General features: G+C 44.2%; 1 protein-coding gene across 3 annotated transcripts in view; it reads left to right on the top strand.

The window, feature by feature from the left end:
* Positions 1–14,509, top strand: part of LOC127616301 (adenylate cyclase type 1-like) — a 44,784-nt gene that overhangs the window by 11,066 nt on the left and 19,209 nt on the right. For all 3 annotated transcript variants that reach the window (XM_052087817.1, XM_052087816.1, XM_052087815.1), the window contains one exon: positions 4,758–4,869. In XM_052087817.1, the coding sequence (XP_051943777.1) occupies positions 4,758–4,869 (112 nt within the window). The remainder of the gene's footprint in view (positions 1–4,757; positions 4,870–14,509) is intronic.

Raw genomic sequence — 14,509 nt, 5'->3', positions numbered from 1 at the left:
CACCCTTTTCTAAACGCAGCGCATTTAATATTTTATCTGAAATCAAAATTTTAAATTGCTTCCAGAACCACAGGGTTAGATAACCAAATATGCAAATACCAAAATCAGTTGGGAATATTCATAGCAGAGCTAAGGATCTTTACAAAGTCAAAAGCAATTCTGAATAAAATCTTTGGCTACTTGAAGAGCCGTCTTACGTCCTATTGGTGGATCACCAGGGCGGGGTATGGCGTTGGTGTGCATAAGGTAGTTTTCAGTGGGGGTGGGCAGGTGTCCTCTTTGAATCTGCAAACAAACGTGTAGACGTCACCCTGTTACTTGTTGTTCCGTTCAACACAGAGAGCAGCCTCGCTGCATAGCTTCGCTTTGCAATGTCAATTTGTCAATTGGTTTCGGGAGTGTTTGCACCCCACTTTCGCTTTTCAAAGTTTCGCAGTGAATTATGGCTTATTATTGTTGAAGGAGTGGAAGGACACACATCCTCACAGAAACTGATGTATGAAATAATGGTATTTTTATGTCATCATTGCTAAAATATATTTCATTTGATTAAATTCAAAGTAGGCGGCCTGGTAGTCCAGTGGTTAGCACGTCGGCTTCACAGTGCAGAGGTACTGGGTTCGATTCCAGCTCCGGCCTCCCTGTGTGGAGTTTGCATGTTCTCCCCGGGCCTGCGTGGGTTTTCTCCGGGTGCTCCGGTTTCCTCCCACATTCCAAAAATATGCATGGCAGGCTGATTGAACACTCTAATTTGTCCCTTGGTGTGAGTGTGAGCGTGGATGGTTGTTCGTCTCTGTGTGCCCTGTGATTGGCTGGCAACCAATTCGGGGTGTCCCCCGCTTACTGCCCGGAGACAGCTGGGATAGGCTCCAGCACCCCCCGCGACCCTAGTGAGGATCAAGCGGTACGGAAGATGAATGAATGAATGGATAAATTCAAAGTCTTCAAATAATATAAAATATGCTTTCCCTCCCTTCAAGCGTTCACTTTACAACACAGACTATTTACTTCATGTGAAGTATTTCCCTCATCTGCTCAAGGCTATTCAGTCCACCCCCATACATACAGTCCACATTGCTAGCTTAATGAAAAAATAGAATTGTGACATTTTGTTGAAAAACAAAACCATAACAATAACATAATTAGTTCAGATTTTTTTATATGAAAATCCTGCATGTTTTTCCACTGACAGCTCCTTTTGAAATGTGTCAAACAAAGCTGCAGAAACACCCCTCCCTCCTCTGGGAGTAAAATTATGTATGTACAGATATATATTTGTAAAATGGCTCTCCTTTGATGGCTTTATTAGGCAATATTGTATGATGATGGGTCAGGGCATGTTCGCATTCAGAGTCTTAAATCGTTTCAGTGCACCCTAAAAATTATAAATGGCTCTAAGTAAATGATTTCTTCTTCACACAAAGGCTTATTCCGACAGTTAATATCTTTGGCAGCCTTGCAGATCACAAGTTCACACCAGCGCTAAATGTGGCTTTTACACCCCTGCGTTCCACACGGATTTTAAATAACTTAAAAATTATGCAGAGGCGAAATATGCGAATACAATAAAACGACGACAACAACAATAACCTCCGAAAGTTTCATCAGCGTCTCTTGAACAAACATTCGTTCATGGCCAATAATGCATCCATGTTTCTTCTGCTGCATTTTTAGTGGGGAGAAGGTCACATACTGTTTTTAACAGCTGATGACTGACGGCCTCACACATGCTGAGCAAGAAAATCACTAAGTGTGCTTTCTGCTCTTATGTGTGCTGTACTCCAGATGACCAACACAGCAAACCACTCATGCAGTATTACCATATCACTGACATTTATGTTGCAATACCAAGACTAACCTGTGAGAGGCAGTATGTTGTCACAGGTCTACCCAATTTCTGGAAAATACAAACGAACAAGGAGTAGAAGAAGAAATGTAATCCAAGCCAGTTGTTTAAGTGGGCCTGGTGAGGAGTACCAAAACCTCTTAATATTAGCCTCTAGCATTGCGGGACTTTACATGAACACACAACTCTCTCTTGTCCTGGTTCTCTCTTGCGCTGTGTGATACTCATATGACTCTTTCACTAATTTGTGTCTTTCAAATAAAGAAAAAATAATAGAGCATTTATGCTTCGGAGGACAGTTTATTTTGCTGTGTGCGCTGTCATGTCAACATATCAAGGAGACATACTCAGAAACGTAACATGCCGACAACACAAAGGCTAACTTCAAAAGAGAAGCTTAACAAATAATACGTGGGGCCAATGCAGGCAAATGAATGGCTTTCATTTTGAGGTTGCTCCCTGTGCTGGCGTCACTGTTAGTTTGACTCGTCTTTTCGACATTTCGACTTGCCTTCTCACAATTTTTATTGCCATTACGACTAACATCGACACAGCACATATTCAATATCATATTCAGTCACTAATTTAGGATGCTAAGAAACTCCGAATAATTACGCCATCATTGTATGATCTGGCAAAAGTCTCCCGACGTTTGCGGCTCACGGCTAACCTCCAAGCTAGCAACTGTGCCCAGCCGGCAAGAGCAAGAAGGTTGACGGCTGTTGCTTTGCTTTGCTTTGCTTTCTTTCCTTCTTTTTCACTGATGTGGACACGGATGTTCCAAAAATCTAAACGGTTGTTTTTGACATTGGGTGTCTGTCTCATCTAATATTTGTCTGGTATCCCATGATCGGGCCTTTGTTGACTTTGTTGCAAGGGGTGCTCACATTTGTCAGTATGTGTATATCCCTAAAACAACAACTTGCTATTGGAAATACTGGAAGGAAATATTCACTTCAGCAAGAACTAAATGAAAAATAACAAAAACATGATTTGGCTGGAAGCCTTATGTGGGCCCCGCGACAGAATCTATTGTGTTTTCTTGAGGGATTAGATAACAGGACATGTGTTGTGTAGGCTGCCTATTCAAATTCAATTTGGGTTTTCTCCAGTTTTTTTGCTCTATTATTGGCCGCTGTATGTACCCACAATGCAGTTAAGTGTCACATTAGGCCCACTGTTTGCAGATTTGCACAAATGCAACATTCAGCGTTCTAAATATTTGTCTATCACAGATGGCGGTCAATTCAAGTGTTGGCATGAATTAATCCAACTGCCTTCTCCTTCAGTGGCATCTTTCAGTGGAAATGTCTCTTATGCAGAATGGAGGGTCAAAGTGAAACTGGCAATTTTCTGACTGAGGACAAGGATGGGCTACTTCAATACTGGAGAGGGCCACCAGTTTTCATCACTGCTCTTCAGGGCCTCACATAGGACCACACACACTTCCTGACCAGATGTATGGCAAAAATGCAATTTTTAAATATGGACAAGATACGTGCTCTTTTTTCATAATACACTTGTCATTCAAGGATGTCACTAAACTGCTGAACAGTAATTCAACATTAAGTGCTCGAACTAAAATTGTGTATCACAAAAATCAACACACTCAAAATTTTCACATTATTCTGGGACAATGTTTGTCCTGCATATCATTCCAAATCCCCTAGGCCTACTCACGTTGTAGTATAGGGCAGTATAAAACCCAGTGTAAGCACAACTAAGAAATGTCTGTCATCTAGTGGTGAGTGGTGGAATTACAATTTAAAACTATGCACATTTACAGTTTGGCATCTGCAGTCGCATATTCAAAGATTTTTTTTTAATTTTTAGTTTCCTTTTTCTTTTAAATATTTTGTTGTTTTTTTTCCATGAAAATGAATCTTTATCGTTTTATTTTTTCATGGAGAATTTTGTGTGTCCGTAAAGTACAGGTAAATACATGAATAAATAATCATTTTCTGCCCCCAAACCGCAAATTCCTCATTCCTGGCTTTGCATTCTGCATCTCATGGCCTTAATATGGAATGCCATGTTATTGTGAGAAAGCACATGCAGTTGAGTAAAAAGGCAAGATGATTCGTAGTGGGACTTCTTTTTTTTTGGGCTCTTAGGTACCATTCACGAGTGTGATCATCTTATAGAACAATCTTATATGGGAGAAGATAGTCAGGTATTTGCTGTTGTTGGGTCGGGAAGGGTCCAAATCGGGACAAAAACACCTCCATTATTTTTATAAGTGTGCGCGGCCTGAAATACAAATTCAGTTACGTCGCCACATTTGGATCGGAACTCCGTTGTCAAGCGAGGATGGCCTGTATGCTTGGGGGAAATGCCAATGGAAGGATCACCTATATTTTCTTGGAGGAAAGCACTTCTAAACATTCCTGTCATCAAACACTAATCTCTATCGACCAATCAACCAATCAACAGACTCCAATCATTAGCAATTCTACCACTGCCATTTGTAAAAAGTCAGTGTGACTATGTCGGCAGCCTACCAACTAAATTCCGCACCAACTGGCCTGCTTTTGGAGAAACGGTGCTAACAAGGGCCTGACGGCTGCATAATATCCCTGAATGACTCCTCCAACAGCAAACGTCTTCACCTTGATCCCCGTGAGAATACTCTGGCTCCTATTTTCAGTCACTGTGTGTTCGACTGTGCCGTCAGTCAAAATGGGGCAAATACTCCCTCACTCTCTCTCCGTCTCTCTCCCTCTGTCTTTTTAATCTTTCTTTGCCTGCTGCTGGCCACTAATTGCCATCTCTGATTCGTTTGCGTCAAAAACCCAAAGTTGCGATTCAAACTGACCTCCTAAATGTCATTTGTAGAGCTCCCTCGCTGCTAATCTGATCTGGCACCATATCATGACAGTAACAAGCCATTTCTCTTTTTGCCTGTGGGCAGCATCCTGTTTGCAGACATCGTTGGCTTCACGAGCTTGGCCTCGCAGTGCACCGCCCAGGAACTGGTTAAACTCCTGAACGAGCTTTTTGGAAAGTTTGACGAGCTCGCTACGGTGAGTTTGTTTGTGTTACGGCTAATTTTGAATAGCGGTGTGTATGGCTGTTTATTTGTCACACGCAGTTGAAGTTTACTGTAAAACTGACACGATGCAAAGAATACAGTTTTCTCTATGGAGGTTAAACTGACATGTCAGATCAGAATTAAGTGCTTGGGTGAACGAGTACACTTTTTACAGAAGTCTGTCGAGAGCCACATGAAATCATATACAACTTCAAACAGAAAAGTAGCAGGCAATTTAATTGTCTTAGTTTTATTGTGGAATAAAACCCTTGCTTTAGGTTCCTTGGATTAACCGGGGGGAAAAAAATTGCTTCTCAAAATTTGAAATTTGCTCCTCAAATGAAATCACAGGTTAGCAAAACAGCAGAAAAACAAAACGAGCCCCGAAATTGCATTGCTCAAATGCCATTTCCTGTTCTATGGTATCATCACGTTTCACATAACAAAAATCATACAAAAAAGCCAAAGGAGCACTTGTGGAGATAATCCTTTGTTTGACTTTAGAAGCATATTTTCCTTAGTGGAAGTCTATACCACTCCTTAAATCGTTTGTATTATATTTTTTGCATATTGCATATTTAGCAGGGCCCCTGGAGGATTTTCTCTAAAGTGAAATGACCCCTGACAGGAAAACAATTCCCCTCCCCTTGTCTACCATGAGTTCTATGCTCTTGGCTGTCAGCTCAGCATGGTGTCACAGACAATACTGGAAGCCCTTATGATGTGTAATGTGATTACCGATATTATTTCCTTCATTTGAGGAAGACTCTAATGTGGTCCGGATTCGCCCCGGGCTGAATTTTTCCTCCACGCTGGCTGTGCGAAATGACTGACTGGAGTTGCATTTGCAACTCCTCTCCATTTTTGTAAATTGTTCACTGAAAAAAAATGCATTTGCGCATAGTGGCTGCTTCATTTTGTTTCTGGTTTGAAGTCAGACCACAAGATATGTCCGACTCAATGTGTAATTTGACTTTAGGTTGGCTGAGTTCTATTTTTAACTAGCATGTTTACATGCATCAATGGAAATGACTGAGGCTTGATTTACACTGTTTGCTTCAAGTGATACAATTCAGATGATTTTTCTTTCAAGTGACCCAATTGGGATATGAGTCATGGCAACACATAAGAAAAAAAAAAGGCAAACCCACTCAACAGCCGGGTGAACATGAAATTCATCATAGCAAAAACTGAAATCCTGAATCAAACCAGGGCGGCCCGGTAGTCCAGTGGTTAGCATGTCGGCTTCACAGTGCAGAGGTACCGGGTTCGATTCCAGCTCCGGCCTCCCTGTGTGGAGTTTGCATGTTCTCCCCGGGCCTGCGTGGGTTTTCTCCGGGTGTTCCGGTTTCCTCCCAAATTCCCAAAAACATGCATGGCAGGCTGATTGGACACTCTAAAATTGTCCCTAGGTGTGAGTGTGAGCGTGGATGGTTGTTCGTCTCTGTGTGCCCTGCGATTAGCTGGCAACCGGTTCAGGGTGTCCCCTGCCTACTGCCCGAAGACAGCTGGGATAGGCTCCAGCACCCCCCGCGACCCTAGTGAGGATCAAGCAGCTCGGAAGATGAATGAATGAATGAATGAATCAAACCATCAAACTCAGAACTGGGAGGCAGATGTGTTTTCCACAAGCCCGCTGTACAGCGAACCTAAATCAGTGATTCTCAAAGAGGGCTCCCTCAGGTGGTACGTTGGGTTATATTTAACTTTTGGAATAGAGAAATTGTTTTTTTTAAACTATAATTTACGTCCAAATTTAGTTTTGTGTGTACTGATTTTCATTGGATCATTATTTTTTTAAAAAGTTGGGTGAACTCAAAATTTATAATTGCTGAGGCAAACAATTTTCTTGCGTTGTACTGAAAACCAGCATTGGTGCCATAAATGTCAAGAATTTATACTTTATTATTCCAATGTATTGTTTTAGCCCTCCGCAAAGTACAATACAAGTTCTGTTATTTTATTGTGTATTTCCCCCTCAAAAAAACTATTCCGCAACTATGTTTTAATTTTCTCACCATGGTTGTACTTTCATAGCTTAGTATCTTTTTTAAGTAGTACACTACTTTGATATCGGAATAATAAGAAATACTTGCATCCCATTCTATTAGTAACAGGCAGCCCAAGGTTATTAAAAATTATTTTCATGTTTTATGTCCATTTTGGGGCCGCCCAGTGTCCCAGTGGTTAGCGCATCGACCTCACAGTGCAGAGGTACCGGGTTCGATTCCAGCTCTGGCCTCCCTGTGTTCTACTCGTGCCCGCGTGGGTTTTCCCCAGGTACTCCGATTTCCTACCACATTCCAAAAACATGCTTGGCAGGCTGATTGAACACTCCAAATTGTTCCTAGCTTAGAGTGTGAGTGTGGATGGTTGTTTGTCTGTGTGTGCCCTGCGATTGGCTACCAACCGGTTCAGGGTGTCCACCGCCTACTGCCCGAAGACAGCTGAGCACCCCCTGCCACCCTTGTGAGGATAAGCAGATCAGAAAATTTTGATGCAACCAGCTTTTTCCAGGTTTATATTTCTGAGATTGTTGACGTGATGGCTTGCAACATGTCAACCGATGTCGTAGCCTCACCCCGACCCAAAGCGTTCCTTCACTCTGATCCATTTAGGCAGGAATTGGCGACTCGCAGTCACTCATCATAGCAGTGGTTACTTTTCTTCTTCTTCCTCTTCTCTCTTTCTTTTTTTTCCTTACAAAGAACGGGTGATGGCACATCGCCACTGGGCGTCATCTCGTAATCGCATTCCAGCACCATCCCCACACCACCTGTCCACTCTCTGGACCAGTCAAGCTGCATGGGATGTGTGCCAGGAACACAGAGTCCTCCTAAGTAGCGCTTCATAATGCACACCAGTCACTTGGTTGTTCCTCACGTATCTCTACCTTGTAACAATAATATTTGTTTGCTTTTTGGATAAAAAGAAAAAATGCGGGGCCACACTGTGCCCTCGTGGTTGGCAAGTCTGTATCACAGTTCTGAGTTTTGGTGTCCCAATTTCTGCTCCGGCCTTTCTGTGTGGAATTTCGACACTGTTCTCCCGGTACTCTGACTCCCGTGTCATAAAAACATGCAATGTTAGAGGCTTCATTGAAGACTCTAAATTGCCCCGACCCTAATAATGAGTACATTGTACAACAGTAAATGCCTCCCTTTTCCCCATCAAGAAAAAAAGTGAATACTAAGTAATTATCTCTGTCCATAGATAATATTGTTCACATGGATAACGTGTGTATTTTATCCATCCATCCATTTTCTAATCCGCTTATTCTCACGAGGGTCGCGGAGATGCTGTTGCCGATTCCAACTGTCTTCGGGCAGTCGGCGCAGTTTATGTATTTAAAATTTAAATGAAAATACTTTAGCAGATGTCTTTCAAAACGATCAAAAGAATCAAGTATTCAAGCTCACTCTACACACCCTACATTTACTTATTTTAAAGTTGGGTACAAAAAGGATGGAGCACATTACACTATGTTTGACTTTAATAGCTGATAGCTGATTCAATCAGCATTATACTGATATATGGATAAACAGTATATTTATACACGGACAGTGTCACACAACTGCCCATCTCGTTTTTTGTCTTTTGTCCTATGGACAGCCATTTCCTGCAAAAAGCTGATAATAAATTGAGTTAGGCATTTCAAATAATTACTGGTAATTTTAAGTACTACACTACCTTTTTGCTAAAAAACAAAAAAACAAAAAACAACCTTGTTGTCTCCAGATTAGCACGTTTTAATTAAAAAAAAGTATTTCCAGTGATGCTGGTAATACGTCACTGTAATATGTCGACTTTTACAGTAACAACGAAACTAAACGTGTTGTTTTTCTCAGTGAAGCAATCTGACGACAGTTACTTGTACTTCCTATGATGTAGTGGCAAAACTGGTTGGCAATTTTATGTTAAGTGAGGTATTCAGCCTCTGTTCAATTTAACTAATGAACTAACTCGTAATCTAATTGAGTTACTTTTAAAATGTGGTAAACAGGAACATAACATAAGTAGTTTTAAAGTCAAGTCTTCAGTATCGTAACTGAGTTACTTTATAAAGGTAACTGAGACAACTGTGTATAATATTACAGCCCCCCCACCCCCAAAAAAACCTCTCCAACTTTAAGAAAATATTTCTAAATAGTCATGCCAAACCCCAAAAAAACCCCTCATTCATGCAAGATGATACGGAGCCCCTAAGGGGACATGGAAGGAAAAGAAAAACTTTGCGAGATCTCGCATTTTTTTTTTCCTTCTCAAAAATACATATTTTTCTCATAGTCATTTTTTTCAGGAATAGATTGTAGTTCAAAAAGTATCAATTTTCGGGCATCACTGCAATTCCGTGTCTGATTAACTCAACCAATGTTATTGTTTCAGAGCTTTAGCCCCTGTTAAAAGCCAACTTGGTCTTCTTGTCGCACGGGAAAAGAATACATCAAAATTGGGTTTCCAGGAATCCCACTCACACTGATAGGTGTCGGCACTTTGATTCCCACCACCCACTAGAACGCAAGCTGTGAGTAATTATAACTCTTCAGCGCCGTCGCCAGAATCTGCTGACGGCTGCTGAGATGCAAGATTAGCGCCGTTAACACTCTGAGAAAGCATGGGGACCTCGCCACTCCCCCCCTCTCCCCCCCAGAAAACCAGAGATTGTTGTGAACAAAACCCCAAATTTGCCGCAACGCGTTACATCTCAAGTTCTGCTGATGTACATCAGATTGATGGCAAATGTTCACTGGACAGCTACGAGATGGTAGTTCATTTCCAAGCGTGCAAATTGACACGCCAACTGGTCTCCTCACTCGATAAACACTTGCTCTCCTTGGCTGAGTCTCCAGCAGGCTGCCCAGCACCCTAAACAACAGTTTCTGTGGTGAAAGGCAAACTCATTGCAGTGCTCTGAAACATTTAGAGCACTGGCTACCCTCTTAAAAAAAAAAAAAAGTAAATAAAATGGCTGTGAAATTTACAATGAAATGCAGTCTTGTCCTTCATTAAATAATGTTAAATGGGCAGCAATATTTTGTAAATTGCTTCACCATTTTCAAATACAAATACGTGAATCATAATTTTTTGAAGGATTTACAGATGACTGTAGTTTGTACATTGTAAAATTGTCATGGAAAAAACAATACAACCTAGTGAATATAAGAGTGAATATAACATCACATTTCATTTCAAATCCACCAAAATCCCGTATCACCACCTGCGCCACAACTTAGACCTGGTTTTATCTGGTCTAAAATATCATGTACTTTCTGTCACCAAATTGTCAGAGATTGTCGTATCTTTTCTCAATCAGGCTTGTTCGATATATCAGATTCACGACATCAAATGGCATCAGCCATCAGTGACAACCGATCACTCTGATTGGCTGTGAGCCAGCCAACGAGACAAAAAACAAAAATTACAATTACAAACAAATGGAAATGGAATTTACTGAGACTCCTCTTGCTCAATTTTGCTCTTTTCTTTGCTTGGATTTATTTCTTCCCGCATCATGAGTGTGTTGGGCAAGGTTTTCTAGAATATGTGTATATATGTGTATAGGTGCAGGCCCATTTTTGTCCTGTGCTTCATTGTCGTCTTTCCCGTTTTTTTTTTTCTCTCCTGTCAAAACACCTCCGTGCATCACCACCGCTTCCAGACTCCTCCGCTCCTTAGTTTCTCAGCTTCTTGATTGACGCGCAGCAGCCTACTTTCCTCAGCGCCGTCTGTTATGCCCCGTGGTTCTCTCGGCGCTCAGTCTCACGCTTCCATTTTTAGATGGCTCAATGATTTATCCATCGACCGTCTTCTTGCTCTTTGAATGGGGCAAAGTCCTCTTATCGTTCTTGCTGTGTCAGCTTCAGAAATTCCCTTGGTTGTTGCATGTGGTTTTACAATGACAGAGCAGTGGGGCAAAGATGTAATTACTTTCAGCTTTAAAAAATAAAATAAAAAATGAAATAATGAAGACAAATGTTTTCCAAACAAAAACAAACAAAAAAGTTTTTCCCGTGCCTGTGTGGGTTATCTCAGGGTACTCCGATTTCCTCCCACATTCCAAAAAACATGCATGGAAGGCTGATTGAACAGTCAAAAATTATCCCTTGGTGAGAGCGTGAGTGTGGATGGTTTTTCGTCTCTGTGTGCCCTGCGATTGGCTGCCAACCGGTTTAGGGTGTCCCTGAAGACCGCTGGGATAGGTTCCAGTTGTGGATGTCCAATTGTCAGGCTTTATAGCTACCATCTCTGCACGATCCACAAGTGGAGATCTTTGTGCAGTTCTTTACAAATGTACCGGTAATTGTAATCTCTGTTATATGTGGCTGTAATGTCACCAAAATGTAAAAAAATAAAATTTAAAAAAATGTGAGAGAAAAACGGTTACATTTGTCATGTTACAAGACACAAAATCATATTTTTCAAGCAAAATAAGTGGCGAAAAAACACATCATAATAGTTGATGGTCCTCATCTTAAAGCAGGTGCATACGCCTGTCCTAAATCAATCGAACTGCACCTATCCTGTCCCCCCGATGCAGCTCCCCCCGCCCCCTCGCTGAAATCTGCCTTGTAAACACAACCAGTTGCCCTTGTGGGGTTTGCCTCCGAGCAGATGCGAGGATCACCGTTAAGTCCCGTCGTTCCAATAGGACGACAGTGGGCTTGCTGCTCGAAGCTGTGCTGATCTGCTCAAACCAAACAAGCCAATTTTAGACTTTAACAGCATGTAACCCCCTCCCCCAGCCCCCTGGCTGTTCTTGAATGTCCAACGTAAACATAATTTCACTTACACTGAATGAATTTGTCATTGACTTCTGAAATCTGAAGCAGGTTGTCCCACAAATGAGCCGCTGCTCACCCGCAGCCCTGCATACCTAACAATGGCTTTTGTTGCCATGATGACGAGTGGTGGCGCAAGAGGCTGGCATGGAATCATGCAGAGAATGTGGGATAAATGATTACTTTGAAACCCACAGTCACGGTTGACCACGAAACAACTAATAGCTCAGTGTTCCAACATCCAAAACGGCAACTGCTGTCACAACTTTTTTGTCACAAAGATTGATGAGGTACAACGCAGGTTCCATGGTGAAGGGCCCCAGGCTGCCAGATCAGGGTCTTACCAGAGATTGGGAGGCAAGCCCCAATGAATGTAGATGATGAGATTGGGAGGCTAGCCCCAATGAATGAAATGCTGAGCGAGGCAGCAACTGACCTGAAAGCTAAGATCATGGCGAGAATGAAAGCTGGGCAACCTGGAAACCGATTACAACGGCTATGTGAAGTACCACCTGAAAGTCTCATGGAAAGTGTGAATGCAGCACTGAGGGCGATCCCTACCGTAACTATCACGGAAACCATTGAGCTGATATACAGTACGCTTGGCTATAAGAGCAACCATGGAAGCCATGAGATACGTTACCCACCATGGAGAAGACGGTTGGAGGCTAAGATCAAGGCGGCTCGGAAAGATGTGAGTCAATTGACAGAGGCCCAGAGAGGTGTGATGAAAAGGCAGATACCAGAGAGGTACATCCAGATGACCATACCTGAAGCACTCGAAACTGCCAAACAAAGGCTCCAAGCCTTGTCCAGCCGCCTAAAGCGGTACACGAAAGAGAATGAAGCCAGACGAATAAACAGGCTGTTCGCAACACAACTTGCGAAAGTGTATGCTCAGTGGCAGGGTCCTAACAACAGAGCTGACCCACCAAGACTGGAAACTGAAGGGTACTGGAAAGGCATATGGGAGAAGGAGGTTGCACATAACAGCAGTGCACAATGGTAAGCGGACCGCGGCTTCGGTGGTCGCCGAGGCAAAAACCCGAGCGTGGGAAGAGTTCGGTGAGGCCATGGAAGCCGACTTCCGGACGGCTTCGAGGAAATTCTGGTCCACCATCCGACGTCTCAGGAGGGGGAAGCAGTGCACCACTAACACTGTGTACAGTGGGGATGGGGCGCTGCTGACTTCGACTCGGGACGTTGTGAACCGGTGGGCAGAGTACTTCGAAGACCTCCTCAACTCCACCAACACGCCTTCCTTTGAGGAAGCAGAGCCTGGGGACTCTGAGGTGGGCTCTCCTATCTCTGTGGTTGAAGTCACCGATGTGGTTAAAAAGCTCCTCGGTGGCAAGGCCCCAGGGGTGGATGAGATCCGCCCGGAGTTCCTCAAGGCTCTGGATGTTGTGGGGCTGTCCTGGTTGACACGCCTCTACAACATCGCGTGGTCAACAGGGAGAGTGCCTCTGGATTGGCAGACCGGGGTGGTAGTCCCTCTTTTTAAAAAGGGGGACCGGAGGGTGTGTTCCAACTACAGAGGGATCACACTCCTCAGCCTCCCTGGTAAGGTCTATTCAGGGGTGCTGGAGAGGAGGGTCCGTCAGGAAGTCGAGCCTCAGATTGAGGAGGAGCAGTGTGGTTTTCGTCCCGGCCGTGGAACAGTGGACCAGCTCTACACCCTTAGCAGGGTCCTTGAGGGTATGTGGGAATTCGCCCAACCAGTCTACATGTGTTTTGTGGACTTGGAGAAGGCGTTTGACCGTGTCCCTCGGGGAGTTCTGTGGGGGGTGCTTCATGGGTATGGCGTACCGAACCCCCTGATACGGGCTGTTCGGTCACTATACCACCGATGTCAGAGTTTGGTTCGCATTGCCGGCAGTAAGTCGGAACCGTTTCCAGTGGGGGTAGGACTCCGCCAAGGCTGCCCTTTGTCGCCGATTCTGTTCATAACCTTTATGGACAGAATTTCTAGGCGCAGCCGAAGCGCTGAGGGAGTCTGTTTTGGGGGCCTCAGTATTACATCCCTGCTTTTTGCAGATGATGTGGTGCTGTTGGCTCCTTCAAACGGGGCTCTACAACTCTCACTGGAGCGTTTCGCAGCCGAGTGTGAAGCGGTTGGGATGAAAATCAGCACCTCCAAATCTGAAACCATGGTCCTCAGTCGGAAAAGGGTGGATTGCCCCCTCTGGGTCGGGGAGGAGATATTACCCCAAGTGGAGGAGTTTAAGTATCTTGGGGTCTTGTTCACGAGTGAGGGCAGGAGGGAGCGAGAGATCGACAGGCGGATCGGTGCAGCGTCTGCTGTGATGCGGACGTTGTATCGGTCTGTCGTGGTGAAGAAGGAGCTGAGCCAAAGGGCGAAGCTCTCAATTTACCGGTCGATCTACGTCCCAACCCTCATCTATGGCCACGAGCTATGGGTCGTGACCGAAAGAACGAGATCCCGGATACAAGCGGCCGAAATGAGTTTTCTCCGCAGGGTGTCCGGGCTCTCCCTTAGAGATAAGGTGAGGAGCTCGGTCATCCGAGAGGGGCTCAGAGTCGAGCCGCTTCTCCTCCACATCGAGAGGAGCCAGATGAGGTGGCTTGGGCATCTGATTCGGATGCCTCCTGAGCGCCTCCCTGGTGAGGTGTTCCGGGCATGTCCCACCGGGAGGAGACCCCGAGGAAGACCCAGGACACGCTGGAGAGACTACGTCACCCAGCTGGCTTGGGAACGCCTCGGAATCCCCCGGGGAGAGCTGGAAGAGGTAGCTAGGGAGAGGGAAGTCTGGGCTTCCCTGCTAAAGCTGTTGCCCCCGCGACCCGGCCCCGGATAAGCGGTAGATGATGGATGGATGGATGGACAATGGC

Source organism: Hippocampus zosterae, chromosome 15, assembly GCF_025434085.1.
Source record: "Hippocampus zosterae strain Florida chromosome 15, ASM2543408v3, whole genome shotgun sequence".
NCBI lineage: Eukaryota > Metazoa > Chordata > Actinopteri > Syngnathiformes > Syngnathidae > Hippocampus > Hippocampus zosterae.
This window is presented reverse-complemented; position numbering and strand designations above follow the sequence as displayed.